The sequence below is a fragment of the Desmodus rotundus genome, chromosome 5 (genome assembly GCF_022682495.2).
Source record: "Desmodus rotundus isolate HL8 chromosome 5, HLdesRot8A.1, whole genome shotgun sequence".
NCBI lineage: Eukaryota > Metazoa > Chordata > Mammalia > Chiroptera > Phyllostomidae > Desmodus > Desmodus rotundus.
Window position 1 is genome coordinate 957,225 of NC_071391.1, and position 18,516 is coordinate 975,740.

An 18,516-nucleotide genomic window follows, 5' to 3' on the forward strand; every position below is an offset into this window, starting at 1 on the left:
CAGGGGGGCTGCTGACAGTGCCAGGGGGACAGAGGGGCTCTGTTGCAAGGGCAGGGCAGGGCAGCTAGGACCCCATGGGAGACAGAGGCCAGGCCCCCACCAGGGGAACAGGCGCACGGGGGGCGAGTGTGCCTGAAACTGACCACCAGAGAGAACTGCCCGCATCACCAGGTGTGATGCCAGGCAGGGTGGGGACCTGCCAGCACATCCTCTTCTCTGCCCACCTGCAGCCCAGGCAAGCCCTAGGGCCCAGTGGGCAGCAGAGCCCTGCCCTGCCTTTTCCCACACCCGGCCCCAGAGCACACTCTCCGCGCTCACCCCAAGCCCCATGCCAGGCTGGCGGGGAAGCCCTAGCCACTCCTGCCCACACTCGAGGGGCCTTGGCACCTGCACGGGGGGAACAGCACAGGGAGAGTGTACGCGCACCCCCCCAGCCTCCTGTGGCGGTCCTGCTGCGGACAGGGTCAGTGGGCGGCGGTGGTCATCCAGCACGACCCCAGACCAGCACCAGGGCGTGAGCAGGGCTGCCTATGGGATGGGGGGGTGACACAGGGGGACAGGTGGTGACAGCGGGACGCCCTCGGCACAGCCCCCAAGACGCCAAAGACACACAGGTGCTGACCTGAGAGAATCTTTTTATTCAGCCGGACAGGCGAGCAGAGCGCAGGGCCCCACCTTCGGGCCCCCAGCTGCGTGCGCACACAAGAGGCGGCCCAGCCCCGGCCCGAGCCCAGGCAGTCAAGAGGTCCCTCCTGGGCAGCAGGGCCAGGAGGAAGGGGGACATGGGTTTCGGACCCCTTCAGGGCACCACCAGCCTCCCTTCACCCTCACACCCAGCCACCAACAGCCAAGACCCAGGCACGGCCAGGTGGGCGGAGGGACAGGAGGGGCTGACGTGACCCAGCCCTGACACGTGAAGAAGTGAAGAAACCGGTGGGGCCGGAGACCCGGGCCCAGTAGGAGCCCATCCCACGCATGACTGATTTCTCTCAGAATGCACGCAGGCAGAGCCCCCGGGGAGGCGGGGCCAGGCGCAAGAAGACCAAAGAGAGGAGCCCGCAGCGGGGAGCAGAGCAGCGGTCCCGTGAGCTGCGCTGAGCGAAGGCAGGGGTCCCAGGTGTTTCCGACAAGCAACGCTCGCACGTCCAGCAGGGACAGGGCGAGGGGCCCACACCCCAGGTGGCCTGGCCCGGGCAGCGTTGCCACTTAGACCTCCCACAAGTGTGCCCGGCACGTGGGCGCACACAGGCGGGCACACGCAGGCACACGGGCCGCCGTCTCTGCACACGTGCACGCCTGCCCGGCGGTCCGGCTCACCTCTCCTTCACGTGGTTCTGTGCCCCCGGGCCCCCGCTGCCGGCCCCATCCCCGCTGCCCCCGCCACGGCCCCCGCCGCTGCACAGCACCTCCGTGAGGTCGTCCATGACGGCGGTCTCCTTGGGGTCCAGGAGGCTGAACTCCCTGGCGAAGAGGATGAAGTGGACGTAGAGCGTGTTCAAGTGTCCGTGCAGCTCGAGGGCCAAGGTCTCCTTGAAGTGGGACGAGTAGATGTGCGCCAGCACGTGGAACAGGTGCCTGCAGATCTTCTTCACCAGGGCCTCGAAGGAGCTGGGGAACTCTCGGCCTGCGGGCCGGGCCGCCTCACTGCACACGCGCTCCGCCACAGCGCCCCCCTCAGGCGACCCGCCCGAGCCCTCCGTGAGCGGCCCACCAGCAAGGGCCTGCCAAGCAGTCCTGGGGCCTGAGACCCGGGGCCCTACGGGCTCCCCTCTATGTGGCCTACGCTGTGAGGGCACACGGTCCGTCCTGCCAGCCAGGCAAGAGGCCCCTGGAAGCTCAGGAGGGCCTGGAGTCCCTGCCAGGCCCCACCCGCCCACTGCAATGGCCTTGGGGGCTGCTCAGGGGGAGCCCCCAGGTTCCCACCAGGGTGGGTGGGGCCGCCCTCCTTGCCTGGGGCCAGCTGCCCCCACCGCCAGACTGGAGACCTACCGTACTTGGTGGGGAACACGTCCTCATCCGTCACCAGCTTCTGAACGGAGCTCATGACAAAGTCGACATACTGGGGAGCGGTGCACTTGACCTTCTTCCCCCTCTCATCGTACCAGTAGTACTGTCTGTGGGGACAGAGAAGGCGGTCACGGTGCAGCCCCCGCCGCCACACTGTCTCCATGGTTTGGGGGTGGGAGGCTGCCATGGTCAGGAGGTGGCACCACGGGGTTGGTCTCCCTGGTTGGGGTGTGGAGGCGCCCACACCTCTGCTCCCACAGCCCCTGGGGACAGATCTCTGGGGACCTGCAGCCACTTCGGATGAGGGGTCCACTGGCACTGGTTGTGACCAGAGTCTAGGACAGATGGTGCTGTCTGAATGCGTGCGGAAAAGTCTGCGGGGTTTCAGTGGTCTGAAGGGACACAGGCTCGGGGCTGCTCCCCTGCGCTGCTTCCCGGCCACCTGCCTGCAAGGCCCTGTCCCACGTGAACCCAAGGTAGGTAAGGTCCACGGCCACTCTGTGAGAAGGTAAATGGATCTTCTCCCTGCCCACAGGGCAGCGGGGTCCTTGAGCCAGGCAGAGAGGAGATCTCGCCTGGCCTCTGGCAAAGAGGCCCCAGGGGTCCTGCTCCCCAATCCCGGGTGCCGACGTGGGGTTGCACGCACCTGGGCACAGGGTAGAGTCTCAGAAAAACAAGTGTGGCTGCCAACTGGGACACACGCTCCCACGCCAGGAGGCCTGAGGACAGCCCCCCAGGGACACTGTGCTCCCTGCCGCTCATTCTGTCCCCATTTTACTTCATGTCACACGCGAAGCCGCCCTGCTGCCGTAGTCCCCACACACTGGTGCCGTCCCTGGGCACACCATGTGCCACCCGGCGGGGCTGTGGTGCGGGGATCCAGGTCCCTCCTCCTCCCTGCTGACGGGCTGCTGCCTGGACACGCCTGCAGACAGGCACGGGGCCAGGCTTGCGCGGAGCCCGAGTCCCCACGCTGCAGCGTGACGTCCAGGAGTGGAGCGTCGTTCCACAGTGGTGAGCGCTGCCCTTTGTGAGTTCACCACACTGCCCTTCGAGCGGCCATCCCAGTGGCCCCGGCACCGCTCCATGTCCTTGTTAGCGCCCGGCGTGCGGGCAGGTGCGCTCGCAGCGCCGCGCCGGCCCCTTCTCGGCACTTGGCTGTCTGCGGTCTCTCTCCTTCCCAGCTGCATCCCTTCCAGAGTGGAGTTCTAGCTCCCGTCGAGCCTGATGTCCTGACTCTCGTCACTGGGCCAACGTTGTTTGTCACTGCTGAGTCCCCTCGCCACACGGTCACGCAGAGCCCCTCCCGCTGTCCCCTGCCCAGGGCCACCACTTTACACTCACACCCAGGGTCCCCGTGGCGTTGTCTTGGGTTAGGTCAAGGTTTGGTTATTAATACGGTTTTTTGCACACAACCTGTTTTTCCAGCGGTGTCAGCTGGAAAGACCACCTTTTCTCCACTGAATGTCTTCTGTCTGTCTAACACCAATGGCCATGTCTGCGTGCGTCTGCTTCTGCGTGTCTGTCCCCGACAGCCGTCTGTCCCTTCGCCACCACGCCTTTCTGACTGCTGCTCTTTTCTGTGTCGCTGCGGCTCCTGCAGGGCCCTCTGTCCTCTGGGCGAATGCCAGGCCAGCCGCGGCTGTGCCAGAGGGACCAGCCTGTGTGCGGGGTGTGTGCTTGGCGGACCTGTGAGCCAGGGTGCCGTGTCCTCTGCGGTGTGCTCGCCTGTGCCACGTGCTCCCGCCTGAGCTCCTGTTGTCTGGGAGCCCCGGGACCTGCACGCTGATGGGGCGCAGACCCTGACTGGTGTCTGCTGCCCGGCCTCGCTCACCCGGCTCGTCCTTTCAGTTCTTCGCTGAGTGTCCGTGGGGCTCTCGGCACTGTGTGCGGGGACTGTCACGAGGTACGTGGGTGGGGGCGGACGCCTCCCACAACTCTGCCGCCTTACCTGCAATGTCGCATGCGGTGCCTTCCAACGGGCTGGGCCGTTCATCCTGAGCTGCAGAACTCAGTGCCGCCTCCTCGTCACCCTTTTCGTGCCAGCCGGGTGTGCGGTAGGCACGCCCTCGCGCCCGACACTGACCATCGGAGCCCTTCTCTTCGGCCCGTGTCGGTCCCGCAAAAGGCCCAGCGGTTTCATTGATCTTTTCAGGAAACCAGCTTTCGGTTTCATCGACAGTCCCTCCAGCTGTCAGAAGCCAATTCCAGTGATTTCTGGTCAGCGCAGGAGTTTTGACCTGCTCCATTTTCGACCCAGGCCGGCTCTCCCTCCTCAGGCAGCCTGGTGGCGACCACTCCCAGGAAGTCACGTTGATGCTGCACTGAGCGTGGACACCGCGGCGCCGCACACCATGGCCCAGAGCTCCTGGGCTCCAGTGACCCTCCTGCCTCAGCCCCGAGCAGCGGGGACTACAGGCTCGTGCCCCCCGCCCAGCCCATTTCAGTGACTTCTGCTCTTACTATTTTTTTTCTTCTGCCCAACTTGGGTTTACTTTGCTTTTTTTCTAGTTGCTTAACATGGAAGTTTAGATTATTAATTTGTAAGCTGCTTCTTCTGGAATACATGTGTAACCCCCTAAGTTTTCTTCTTAGCATTGCTTGAGCTGCACCCGCAATTCAGACCCATGCTGTTGATACCACCTTCTGATCTCCCTGACACTTCCTCTCTGACCGTGGGCCACTCAGAAGCGTGTTGATTTCCACACTTCGGAGATCACCCTCTCGTCTTCGTTCCTGGTGGCTAGGTCAAGGCCATGTGGTCGGGAAGCACACGACTCTGACTCTGTAACGGGTGTTGAGGGCTGTACTGGGAGCCGGGACCTGACCCATCTTGCTGGGTCTTGTTCTGCCCTGTGCATGGCACAGGCGTGCTGTGCTGGGGGTGCTGTATCTGGGCCCACGCAGCCAGTCCGCCGAGTGTGTGGCTGAGCCCCTTTCCGCTGACCTTCTCTCGACCAGGCCCGCCCACCACAGACACAGGTGTGGAAAACCCACCCACAACGGACTGCTGCTCCTGCTCCCGGCTCTGTCCACGTGCCCCGTGCACAGCTGTGTGGTCCTCGCAGCTTCTCGGTGAGCTGGCCCGCTGTGGCACGCAGTTGCTCTGCCCCGCTGCCATTCTGTGCTCTAATGTCAGCTGGGTGGTGCTGCACCGTCTACCTATCTCCCACGGCTGACCTGCCTGGACGGCTGTGTGCAGAGTGAGTCCTGGTCGGCCTGCACAGCTGAAGGGCCCACTCCTCTCATCTCCACCTTCCACCGGTGACCCGGACTGTCCTTGCGGAGCTGCTGGCGTCTAAGCTCACCCCAGCAGGGCCGCTGCCCGCTCCCTTTGTTGTCACCGCTGCTGCTGGCGCTGCTGCCCTCTCGACGTACCTGTCACTACCTGTCATAGTCTGTGTCGCCTGTGCAGCCTTCTCAGGGGCTGCTCCCAAGGCTGAGATGCGCCTCCCTCGTTTCGCTCACAGGCCCTGGAGTCTGGTCCCCACCTGCACACAGGCGGCCACTGGTCAGTCTCTGACCACTGTGTGCCCGTCAACCACGTCTGCTGTGCCCACGTGCGCTCCTCCTCCGAGCTGCCCTGTCCCCACACTTGCCTCCCCATCTGGAGAACCCCGAGCAGTTCCCCGGGGGCGAGTCTACTGCATCCTGGGGGCAGAGCTTCGTCGTGACCACCTGCTCATTCCCTCTGAGCCTGAGAAACAGCGGGAGCTGCTGCCGGCCCCGAGGTTCCTGAGGACAGCCCCCATCAGCAACCCCACAGGGCTCTGCCCCAGCCCCACTGCTTCCAGGTCCTCCCCTTCCAGAGGCTTGCCGAGGACGGGCTGGGCGCAGGCTCTCAGGGTCCGTCCTGTCTCAAGTTCGTGCCGCTCTGAGATCCTGCAGGTCTCTCCGCCAGCCGTTCTGCCTACGGTGTGTTTTCGGAACAGCCCCTCCCCTCTCCGTCAGGGACCTCACAGCTGCCTGAGGCTGTCTGTGTGGAGTCTGGCCAGCTGGAGGCGGCTCTGGCCAGGGACAGCAGGTTGCCCTGTGGACCTGTGACAAGCCACCCCTCCTCTTAAGTAGCAAGTGGGGCTCCACCTGCCATGCGTGTGCCAACACACGCCTCGGCAGCGAGCCTGTGCAGATTGGGGCCAGAGGACGCGCAGGGGTTTTGGTTCCTCCCGCTGCCAGCCACACAAGGGTGAGCCAGCGCCCGCATGCCTGTCAGCCCGGCCCAAACCTGTGTTCTCCGGGGGGGGGGGGGCCTCTCGTCAAACACGTGGGTACTGAAGGGCAGGTGGGGGGCAGCGAGCAAGCCTGGCTTCCCCACCTGCCTGCCGACAGGCCACCTCCGACACCTGGCCAGGCGTGTAGCTAGCACGCCTCCTCCTGAGCAGGCTCCACACAGGACTCCAAAGCCCTGCCCCATGCACCTGCAGCATCTGCCACCAGGTCTGCACTGCAGAGGCCACTCCTGTCCCACCTGACACCCTCCTTCCCAAGTCCACCTCGGTTCTGCTCCCTGCCCCCGATCCCAGGCTGCGCGTCTCACTGTGAGTAGCCGGGGACACACACGACGCCTCGGCCACCTGTCGACAGCGTTTCCTTGACAAACAAGGACTAGGGAGTTGCTGTTGTGGGTGCCTGCCCCCACATGACCGGGCCCCTGGCTGTGGCCCAGCAGGACCCTGGGGCTGAGAGCTGAGCACCTATCCGGGTCTGAGCCAGGAAGCCTGGCTGGCGCCGTCTGCATGTGGCAGGGATGCTTGCACAGGGGCCATCTGAGAGGAGTTCCTGGGCCCCTGGCTGGTCCTCCTCCACCACGCTGCATTCAGGAGGGGGGCAGGCCCCCTAAGGACGGCTGCTCGCTGAGGATGGGCATGTGAGCTCCCAGAGGACTGGGATCCATGCCAGGCTGCTCGGGGCTGGGCCCCGCCCTCGCACACAGCAGGAGCCCGAGGGGCAGCCGCCACCTGAGAAAAAACTGGCTGGAGCAGGGAAGCACCAGAAGCCTCACACGGCTAGTGGTCTTGGGAAACCAACAGAGTGTGTCTCGCAGGAAGGTTCCCATCCCCAGAACAGGCCGTATTAGTCTGCGGCCAGGTCCTGGCGCCCCATGCGCCCAGGCAGCCCACGCAGCCAGTGCCCCTTCCCCGGCAGGGCTCTGCTTCCTGCTTCTCAGCCTGGCTGCAGGCCCCAGACCCTGCTGTTGGACACCTCACCCAGGCTCCAGGAGGGTGGGGTCTGAGAGAGAGGAGTGAAGCAGCAGGGCACCTGACAGCCCACCCGAGTCCCCCGGGCCCGTGGCAGCCGGGCGGCACTCACGTGTTGCACACGGCCATGGTCTGGCACGCCTCCGCCGTGCAGAACTCCGAGACGGTGCTGTACTGCAGGTTGACGTGGTGGAAAAATGTGGTGGCTGTGGAGAACAGCAGGGCAGCATGAGCACCGCCGCCGGGGACACGGCCACCGCCCACCTGGTGCTTCTGACCAGGGACAGAGACCCTGGCGTGGGGCAGCCGCTGGCCACTGTCAAACGGGCAGACGCAGGCCTGGGCAGAGTGCCAAGCTGAGTGAGGGCCAGTGGCCAATGAGACTGAGCCCCTCCACGGTGGGGGGGACACCCCACCCCGACAACGATCAGGGCCCCTTGGACACAAACCAGCTGGGTCAGGGGCACCGCCTGGGAACTGACTTAAGCAGAAGCAACTCTGCCCTTTCTCCACCGAGCCCTCTGCCCTTCCCTGTGGCACCCTGCCTCACGTGCCGGCTGCCCTCCCATGGCTTTGCGAGTCCTGGGCCCCAGACCAATCAGGATGCCCACCGAGTGAGTCCCCTTAACGCACTGCAGGGCTGACCACTTGGTGCCTCAGCTTCTGGTTGAGCTGAGTGGTGAGTCAGCTGGGGGACGACACCTGGGCCACAGGCCACATGGGCAGCCCACCCTTTGCAGATGGAGCTCTGTGGACCCCCAAGGACCCGGGGGCAGTCACTTTCACTGCCTCGAGGCCAGTGGCCCGCCTGCCCCGCCCGCCCCATGACCCCACACACTGTTGCTGGCCAGCCACTCGTTGAGGTCGATCTCCCGGGGCAGCGCCACCAGCTCCTTGAACTCGCAGTCGGTGATGCGGGACTTGGCGAGCTCTGGGTCCAGGTATGCCTTCTTCTCCTCTGCTGCTGGCTTCTTCCCGTTGGGCTTCGCTTTGGACTTCCTGCCAAAAGAAGAGAGCCATCACCGCACGTAATAAGTGCAGGCGGGGGCTCCATGCCCAGCCCCCGAGACGAGCAGGGTCATCCCAGCTGGCGCAGTGGGCACTGGAGGGTCTCCCAGAGGTGCCTCGAGAGACTCTGCCCCACCAGCTGTCGTCTTCCCACTGCCTGGCAGAGGGGCACGCAAGGACACCAGCCGGTGGCCTGCCGTCACGGGGCCAAGCCTGGAACTCTGGGCTCTCCCCGACATGTGACACCCCAGGCCTATAGCCAGCCTGGCCCATGCCTGGGACCTAGCCCCTAAAGGCAGGACCTACAAGCAGGACACGGGGACGGGCACCACCCACCCTGACCCCTGAGCAGAGGCCAGCAGGTGAGCAGGTGGGCGTCCTTACTGTGAGCACCTGCTGGGTGCCGACACCCCGCGCACCTGCCCTGGGCCCTGTCAGCACAAGCTCCAGGCTCCCCCACACACCTGTCCCACTTGCCCGCGCTCCCCCCAAAAGCAGGGTGTGGGTTTCCAGGGGGCAGATGGGTGGGAGCCAGATGCCACAGAAATTTGCAGAAATGGCCACTTCTAACTAAAGTTTTTTCCTGTTTAGGAAAAGGAGTTTTTTTCCCACAAAAACACGCTATTTTTTACCGCAGAAGAGCCTCATGTGGCTCTCTCTACGTGGCGAGTGCGTGTCTCTACAGGCCTGTTCCCACGGGAGGAGTGCAGCTGGGGGCGGACCGCCATGCCCCCAAAACCCCTCCTGCCAGGCCTCCTCCCACTCGGCGGGACTGCGGTGCGTGGGGCCGAGGCAGGCCAGCAAGGCTGCCTGCCCCCGAAGAAGGAACACTGCCTGACGAGCCGCCCAGAGCTGCCACTGGACCCAGGAGGTGTCTGGCACCATGCAGGCACTGGGATGGCCATGGGCCTGGGACCCAGGAGGGCTGTGGTCGGGGTGGTGGCCCAGCCCCCCACAGTGCACACTTTCGGGGTCCTCAGACCTGCAGAGGAGCGGCCCCGTGCTCATGCAGGCCTCTGCCACTGTGCCCGCTGCCCGAGCCGGACCCCGCCACGCCAGCCCACATGGGTGGGTGGGCAGGTCCCTGCAGCTCCCTGGCCTGCCCTTTGGTCCTGCTTTGAAAGGTTGCTGGTGGTTTGTGTACGAGACACGGGGAGGAAAAATGCTCCCTGGGCGCCAGGGAGAGGCTTTCCCTCCGGCTTCTCACAGCAGACCTTCTCCTTAAAAGGCGACGTGTGCTGCTCTCTGGGGACGGCGCTGGGAGCAGCCAGGGCCAGGCAGGGCCGTGTGTTCTGGGGACAGGAGGACAGGACCTGACCCATGACCCTGGAGTCTCCACCCTGCCCGGGTGGGCCCGGTACAGCACAAACACAGACATGCACACACCGTGGGCCCTTCTGGGGACCCCAGGGTGGGCAAGGCCGTCCCCTGGGAACAAGTCCCCACGCCTGGGACAGGAAGGAGCACACGGGGGGACTGGGCCCCAGGAAGGGCTGAACACACCCAGGGGATCTGCTGGCACACTGAGATGCTCCCTGGCAGTGGGTGGTTGGGTGGGTGGGCCAGGCCACACCAGCCACAGCCCTTCTGCTGGCCCCGGGTCTCTGCTACCGAGTGTCAGATGGATGCAGCGGCCCAAAGGCCCTCCTGCCTGTGGCCCTGGTCAGGGAGGGCCAGCCACCCCACCCTCCCGTGCTCAGCACACACTGGCCATGCGCGGCCTTGCCCTCTGGGTCTGGAGCGTCCCACAATCATGAAAGCGGGAATGGGCGCGGCGGGGGCCAGGCTGTGACCCACCTCCCCACTCTGCCGTTCAGGAGCCGGGTCACCTGGGGACGCACAGAACAGGCGTGAGCACCAGCCTGCTGTGAGCACCAGCCGTGACAGGAGTGGCTGTTGGTGCAGGCATCACACGTGGGCCCACACGCCTCCTGTCTGCAAGACCCTCCTGATGCCACACCGCCTGTCTTGCCCGGAGGAACCCGCAGCCGCTCGCCACGTCGGACACGCCCCGGGGGGTGTGGGCGCTGCTGTCGTGGCTCCAGACGGAGTCCAGCTCTAGAAGCCTGGCTGCCTCACGGCGGTCCTTCCCGCGCAGCGGGCCTGAGGGCGGCCCGTCTGAGGGGCAACAAGTGACATGCGGGTGTTGAAAACAGCATGAATCTTCAAGGCCCTGGCTGTGCTGGGTGCGGGGCTGGAGGTGCGCAGGCACAGGGTGAGGGGCACTGGCCCAGGAGCAGGCAGTGCAGGGCGCTCCCTCCCCTTGCCTAGGGTCCCGCTCAGCCTGCCGCGCACGCACGCGTGTGGTCCTGTGCCGCCCCTCACAGGTGCTGGGAGAGCCAGGGCTGTGCTGGCAAAGGGGCGAAGGCAGGTCTGAGAGGGCGCTGTGGGGAGGAGCAGCGTGGGGGCCCTGCAAGCAGGGCAAGGCCGGTCGGAGGCAGCTATGTCTGCAGACAGCCCTCTGGGGCGGGGGGGAGCAGGGGCGCCCAGAAACCGCTCCACAGGAAGGGGTGCTGTGGCAGTCCGAGAAGGGGGCCCAGAGGAGGGCCACGGGACTGAGAAGCCCAGGTCCTGGCCGGGGCCTGAGGAAGAGCTGTCAGGAGTGTGGGGGGTTGGGGACAGGGGGACGCAGGTGGGCAGGTGCGAGGATGGCAGCACAGCCCGAGTCCGGGCTCCTACGACCTCCCCCAGGACACAGGCTGGCACTGTGGAGTCAGCCCTGTCCCCGCCAATGGCCAGGCCCAGACACGAGGCGACTGCTGGCGCTGGGGAATGCAAGGGCTCGCTGCATCCTGATGCCCGAGTGCCTGAAGCAGAGCCCTGGGGGGGGGGCCTGAAAACTGTCCTTCTGACGAGTGGAGGCTCCCAGCCCAGATTGTCCTCTCTGCTCCCACTAGTCTGGCGCGACTGCACCCCCACCGGCACTGCCGGGGAAGCCGCCATGGGACCCCACCGGGTCCCCGTCAGTCCCCGGCCAGCCTGCTGCCCTGGAGGACACACAGGTTGTTTCTCCGGGATCGACTGCCAGAAGTTGGCACCCCAAATGGAGTGGCTTTCACAAGCCTGAGTATCCCACCGGGAGGGAGCTGCCCGGGCAGCTGGATGAAGGCAGGTCAGCAGTGTGAGCGCCACTGACACCGAACTGTAGCCACGAGGTGGCCATGGCACTCAGACCACAAGTCCCACGCTCGCTCGCTTACACCTGGCCCGGTCATCACCTCCTCCTGGAGCCCCCCAGGCCCTACGAGAATGGCCGGGCCCGGCCTCCCCCAGGACCTGTCGGGACTGGGCCATCGCAGGCCACAGGTGGTGGGGGTGTTGCTGCAGGGCTCAGCTCTGCCCACTGTGCACACAGGTGTGCGTGGCCCACAGCGTACACACATGCGGTCCCCTACACTATCCCAGACGTCACCATCCCTGATCTGACCAACGCCACTGAGAGTGCCGCCTACTTGTCCCCGCTCCCAAGCTGCACAGCTGGCCTGACAAGGGCACCGCACTGGCCGGAAGGGTGCTGGTGTCCACCCATGACTCAGCAGGAGCCCCTGGGGGGCACATGGCCCACCTGCTGTGCACAAGAACCCTGTGGAAGGGAGGGGTGGGCACAGGTGCCCAGGGACGGTGGGAGGCCCAGACGCACATCAGTCCTTCCACGACGCCCCTCACAAGCTTGCTTAGTTTGCTCACAGTGAAGGACAGAGGTGGAAAAGCGAGAGACCCTCTCGTTTAAAAATCTGGACTTGGTAAACTCACAGGCAGACCCTGACTTGAGCTGACCGCTGGCACACCCCTCACAAACACGGCCCCGTCCCAGCCCCTTGAGGCCCCCTCCCTGATGGGGCCGAGTGGTGCACAGGCATGCTCTCCCGAACGCTGGTACGGCCACTTCCACTCCGACAGACGTCTGGGGCACTGGAGGCCCCGCTGCGGCGGGTCAGGAGAGGAGGCGGCAGAAGGAGCGGGGCGGGCTTTTCTGGTAAAACCCCTGCAGCGGCTGGCGGCCCGTGGCCCTGTGAGGGCTCCAGACAAGGCCGCTCCCGGACAGGCGCCGGTCACCCTGCAGGGTGGTAAAGGGCCTGTCCAGCAAGCTTGGAGGGGGTGCAGGAGGGCTCCTGTGGCCACAAAGACTGCCCAGCAGGCCAAGCTCACCCCTCGGATGCAGCCACGTCCCTCCACAGCCTGACCCCAGGGGCAGGGACTAGGGACCATCAGACAACCACCCCTCCGTCCTCCCCCACCCCCCGGGTTCACCTGAGCACTTTGCCAACTGCCTGAAGCACCATTTTACAGCTGAGTCCAGTTTTGGGGGGCTGGCTGAGCAGAGCTCGGTCTGCGGGGTGGCTGCTGTGCTCCCCCAGCATGCTGGGACGGTACAGAGGTGTAGAGGGAAGTGGGAGCCCCGCAGCTACACCACCCCTGCACTCCTGGGTGCCCCGCCCAGAGCACAGCAGCAGCCAATGAGGATGCAGGGAAAGGAGGGCTCCGGCCAGGCAGCTCACACAGCCACCCTTTCACAGGCCAGGCCAGGCCAGGCCCCCGGGGAGATGAGGGCATGTCCCAGCAGACTTTTCAAAGTGGCGCCTGGCGGGCGGGTGCTCTGTGGGGAGGGCAGAGCCCCAGGGAGGGACCGGTCAGGGGGGCCTGGGCGGCACCTCGAGGTCCTTCCGGCACTCCTGGGAGCAGGCAGCAGCCCTGCCCAGCAGCTCTGCGGGCCCACAGCCCCCCTAGCCGGATCCCAACCCTGCGAGACAAGACGCCAGGCAGGCGCCCACTGGGGCCACAGACATGGGCTTCAGCCCGAAGTGTGGAGAGGCCCATGGCACACCCCCTGCCTTGGAAAGACGAGGCCAGCAGGCTTCGGGGCATCCAGACTAGGTGCTTGCAAGCCGTGCAGGGGCCAAGGGCACCTGCTGGTGGGTGTGCACGACCTGGGTGGCCACGGCCTTCTTCAGGAAGCGCTGACACTGAGGAGACTGCCCCTGCCAGCTGCCCAGGAGGCCCAGCACAGCGAGGCCTCTTCACACTCCCAGGTCAGCGTCCGGGGCACCCAGAGGAGGGCGGCCCCAGGCCGCCGTCTGTGCTTCTCCCCACGTCTCAGTCCCATCGCCTACACGGTGGCATGTGGCTGCAGCTGCGCGTGACGCCCCCACTCTGGCCCCCACCTGTGGGACCCGCACTGCAACCTCCTCCTGGCCTCGCCTGCAGCCCGCCCCGGATGTTCGAACCCCACAGAGACAAAGTGACGCGAAGAGAGATTTGAGCAGAGAGGCAAGGGAACTTGGAGAACCAGAAAGGACAGCGCCTGTGTGATGGGGGAGCTAGAGACACGCCAAGCCGACGCTCAGGCAGCATGAGGCCTGGGGGACGCACAGCCCCACGTCTGCGATGATGGAGCAGCGGACACGGGCCTGGACGCCCACCCTCAGCAGCTGCGGACTGGGGAAAATACACCACGCAGCTGACCACAGCTGCTGGCCGGGGTCGGGGAGCAGCAGCTGCCACTGCGCGGGCACAGCAGGCACCAGAGAAGACGGGCTACCCAGGGAAGGGGCGCTGGGAGCATGGACAGCTCCGCCGAAGCCTGTGGCCAACCATCGGCTGAGGGTGTGCGGGGCCTGGCAAACAACAGCTCCGGGGGCCTTCCAGAGGCCATGGGACTCCGGGCGGGGAGCAGGGCAGCGGCCACCCCAGAGGCAGGGTTTCTCTAGACTGTCCCCAAGACAGCGTCACCCAAGCCTCGGAAGCTGCGGCTGCACCAGCAGCAGGTGAACTGCCTGCTGGGGCCTGTCGTGGAAGGGCAGCACACCCGGGCCGTGATAGGCGGCACAGCGAGGGCGAACCCATTCAAAGACTCAAAGAAAAGGATGAACACAACGAGCGAGCGAAAAACGGGGCTCTCAGAAAGATGTGGAAATTCCAAAAAGTACAAACGGCGCTTTCTAGAACCTAAGATTGCAATATCTAGAATGAAGTTTTACGGGACAGACGTAACAATACGTTAAAACAACAAAAAGATTATAAAAACGTAACATAAAATTTGTTGAATGTAGTTAACCTGGACTTGGGGAAATTTTCTTACCGTAAACGTTCACATCAGAAAAAAAGGCTTAAAACACCCTACAAATGCACCTGAATAACCGAGACGAAATGAAGTGCGTAGTAAACCCAGAGCAAGCAGAAGCAAACCAAGACGACAAAGTCCACGGCGCAGAAAACGGACAGAGCTGAACACAAAGTGCTTTGAAATAAACAGATAAACTTCCCAGCCAGACTGATCACAGAAGTGGAGCCCCAACAACTGCAGGAACGAGACACGCGCCCACAGGCCCCAGAGCCACGAGACGGTCTGAACGGAAACAGAAACGGAGCAGCTTCTCGCACAAACACAAGCTGCCACCGCTGACACTCGTGGGAATTAAGAACCTGCGGTCACAGGGGGAGACCCTTCTACAGGGAAGTGCCAGGTGTGCTGGCCTTGCGCGAGCTCTGCCAACTCCCAGGGAGGAGGGCCCTGCTCCTGCACAGACCCCTGGACGGCAGGAGGGCGGGCGGCCCCACGCCTCAGCTGGGACGGGGAGGGCAAGTTAAAGACCACCCTCCGTGGACGCCGATGCGACACCCCCCACGAAAACACGAAAACACACACACTGCATCCCACCTGCGTACCTGTGTGCACACAGGTGCAGGTGAGGTGTGTGCGTGCATTTACACGCATGTGCACACAAGAGGTGCGGTGTGAGCGTGCAGGCGAACACTTATGCGTGCAGGTGAAAAGTGTGTACGCGTGAGTGCGCACACACGTGTGTGGGGGGGTGTGACTTCGGGCAGCTGGGCTCGGCTCCTCTTAACCACCCCCCCAGCTCAACACCTCGGGCCTCCCCTGCCCGCGCTGAGCCCACAGGCTCCTGCTCTGCCTCCGACTCTCCCCTGTGCTTTCGGGCTCCGCTCACACCACTCCTGGCACACACGGCATGGCATGCGCCTTGCCATCTCCACTAGCTGGGAGCGATGTCCAGAATGCAGGGCGTCACCCCACTTGTGTGTGGCCGCACCCCAGCACCCACGAGCACCCCAGAACGCGTGGGGCCCGAGTCCTCTCCGACATCAGTGCCTTTGTCTCTCAGCGCCGTGCTCCCCTGAGAACTCTGCACGGCTGTCTGGGCTACTAAGCCTGCAGCTCAGTGAAGGGCCGCCCTGGCCACCTGGCCGCTGCTGCGCTGACGTCCCCCTGCAGTCCGTCAGAGCCGCCGCACAGGCGGCAGGAGAGACTGAGAAAGCAGGGTGTGCATCCGCGGGTGCAGGCAGGGCAGGAGGGCCTGGGCGGTGGGGACGGCCCACTTTGGAGTCACTGGTATAGGGATGGGAACAGCCTCCCGAGGCCGGAGGTCCGTCCACTTGGTGCACGGGACAGAGGAGGAAGACTGATCCCTCCCACAATGGCCGAGGCCATCTCCATGCCACCCCGCTGGCCCGGTCCACCCAAGCCCAGCCACCGGGGTCACCACGGACACAAGGCCCGTCTCAGGCATGCTCAGGGCACCCAAGCCTGGCCCATCCCAAGCTGAGTGGAAAGAGCCCTCAGCTGCTCCCGAGAACAGGGCCAGAGCGCCGTGTATGAGCAAGAGGGCGCAGCAGGAAGGCACTGCCGCCCGGAGACTCAGCTGCCTCGCCTCAGCACCCCACCCTGGCCCAACTGGCCTCTGCCACCCAGGGTGACACCGCACACAGGTGATGCCATGTCCGTGGGTGAGGTTGGTCCACAGAGTTGCCCCCAGCAACCCCCACCACTTTCCAGGTATTCGCTGCCTCGAAACCCCGCCTGCCGTTTCGATAGAGGCAGCAACTGAGCACAGACGGACAGGAAGTTCAGCTGCAACGGCGGCAGCCTGCCCAGAGCCTGTGCTCTTGAGCGACCCCACCCCAGCCCCAAGAGGCGCCTGCATACTTAGAAAGGAAGGAAGCCGATTTCTGCACTGGCCCAAGTGCCAGGGCCCCAGGAAGAGACGGGTAAGCAGGGGGCCTTCTCCCAAGCAGCCCTGGGGCTGGCTCAGGAGACTGTCAGCTCCTACTTCCAGGGGCCAGCACGCTCTGCCTTCCTCCCACCCCAGATGGACAGCAGGGTGGGGTCAGATAAGGAAGAAGCCCGAGCACACCCCTGCTCCCGCAAGCCAGCAACGCCTCACGCCGAAGAGGAGACGCCACACACAGCACCAGCCCTGTGGATAGCCAGCAGACGCCCATCTGCGGGGGGAGGCGAGCTGCAGACTCGGGCAGAGCTTGCCCTGCACACCATGCACACTCGTCCGAGGGCCCTGTGCAACCGAGCCCAGGAGGTCGGGGAAGACCCTCTGGGTGGCGGCTGAGAGGATCTGCAGGGATCAGGCTGGAGGTCAAGTGCCCAGGGAAGCCCAGCCACCAGGGTGGCCAGGGAGACGCCAGGACACCGGAGGGCAGCCAGACTGTGGAGGGAGGCAGGCTGCAGGCTGCACTGGGGCCGGGGGCCAGGGTTTCAGTACCGCCTTCGAAGGCAGACAAACGCCCTCACAAACACCACCAAAGCCATTCTGTTTCAAGTTCAAGTCAAGCCAAACTCCACACAATTGAAGTGGCTGTTGGAGCCTGCCTAGTCATCCCACCTGGCCCCTGGCCACCGCAGACCGCAGAGGGCAGGGGTATCCAGGCCACGCGGCAGCCACCTCAGGAGAGTCTTCCCTCCCGACCTCACACTGGCATCTGCCAGACAAGCACCCGCAGCCTCAGGCGGGGACAAGGTGGCCCGGTGGGGGCGGGGGGCTGAGGCCCCTGAGCAGCAGCAGAGCTGGGGGCCCGTCCAGCACCAGGCTCAAAGGAGGGCCGATGCTGGCACCCGTGCTCTCCTGTGGGAGCTTGCAGGGGCACAGAAAACCCAGTGGGCTCACGGCAGGGGCCGTCTCTGTCACCCCCCAGCCGTCACCAGCCAAGCAGGCACCGAGCCCAGGCAGCCAGGACCTAGGCTGCCCAAGAAAAGGGCCATGTGGGTCCCGCCAAGTCTCCCCGCCCTCCCAGCTGGTATAAAAGCTTCGGCTGCAAGATTTAGCCCAGGCTCAGGCCACAGGAAGACGCCTGAGAGCAGTGACTGGCGGGAGCAGCTCTGGGCCCAGGGGAGCCTGGGGAGAGGCAGGAGGCCCCGGCCACCCAGTGCCGCCCTCGCCCCTATGGGTCTGGTGGCCGGCCGGTCCCCCAGCAGACACATTGGGCATCGTTCCTATTTCCCTCCAACACTAAAATCCAAGCACGAGAACAGCCAGAGAGCGACGGCAGCGCCCTCGCTGTGTGAGACAGCGGTGACAGCACCAGGGAGGGTGGGACCCCAAGGGGAACAGCCTGAGGAGCCCACAGCCAGCCCCTCTGCAGGCCCACGGGGAAGGGCCCTGTCCCTGGGTCAAGTCCCCTGTCAGTCAGCTGCCCCTCAGGACCGACACCCCTCCAGGAAGGCCAGCACCCTGGCCGAGAGGGTCCGCAATGCACAGAGTGGTGGGCCCGCGCCCGGGAGCTCACACGAGGCTCCAAAAAGCACGGGTCCAGGAACCCCGGTGCGCCTGGGGCTCAGCGCCAGCAAGGGCAGGGGGGTCAAAAACCACCCAAGGGCCCTGTTGCGAGGAGCTCTGCCGGCAGCCACCCTGTGGAGCCTGCCAGGCCTCATCCGTGACCCTTCTGCTGTGGCCCTCGGGCCTGGCCTGGTCCCAGCTGTTTCACTGAAGGGAGGAGACACAGCCGGTCACATGCAAGAGACGGCGGCCGGGCTGGGAGCAGGGACCTGGTCCTCCTCCCCAACACCCCACTGCTCCAGGTGAAAAGGCGCGTGCCTCTCCACTTTGGACTCAGAGGGGAAGCATCTGGAGTGGGGGTGCCCAAAAGGGAGCGGAAGGCCAAGATGCCATGGTCCGCTCTCCACACTGACCCAGGGAAGCCTGAGGAGACCCTCAGCACGGACCAGTGGCCAGCGACAGAGAGTCGGAGCCGCAGCGCTGTTTTCTTATGCGCCACCCACAAGCCTGGCCCCCCGCCTGCTGCTCCTGGGCATGGAAGTTCCCCGGGGCCCTTGTGGGCCCCAGACTGCGTCCTCAGAGGGCTCTTTTGAAACCCCAGGCCTGTTTGCAATCACTTCTTGGCACAAAATCCCCCGGGCCACCCCACTGTAAAGGCTCTCAGACCCTCGGGGTCTCTGAGGCCCCATGTGGCCAGGCTGGCCTGGAGAGGGAAGCACACAGCCGCCCCAGGACCCTGCCTTGCTATATCTTTAGCCCCATAGGGCCTCGGCTGA

At 65.0% G+C, this 18,516-nt stretch overlaps 1 protein-coding gene across 2 annotated transcripts in view; it reads right to left on the reverse strand.

Moving 5' to 3' along the window:
- Positions 1-618: 618 nt before the first annotated feature.
- Positions 619-18,516, reverse strand: part of MOB2 (MOB kinase activator 2) — a 31,872-nt gene continuing 13,974 nt past the window's right edge. Inside the window, exons 1-5 of one of the 2 annotated variants that reach the window (XM_053925228.2) lie at positions 12,465-12,589; positions 8,044-8,204; positions 7,318-7,411; positions 1,990-2,114; positions 619-1,624 (exon numbers count right to left, since the gene is read on the reverse strand). In XM_053925228.2, the coding sequence (XP_053781203.1) occupies positions 1,314-1,624; positions 1,990-2,114; positions 7,318-7,411; positions 8,044-8,204; positions 12,465-12,574 (801 nt within the window). In that variant the 5' untranslated portion in view covers positions 12,575-12,589 and the 3' untranslated portion in view covers positions 619-1,313. Of the gene's footprint in view, positions 1,625-1,989; positions 2,115-7,317; positions 7,412-8,043; positions 8,205-12,464; positions 12,590-18,516 lie in introns of those variants that run through there. The other variant, XM_024574545.4, reaches the window with a different exon arrangement.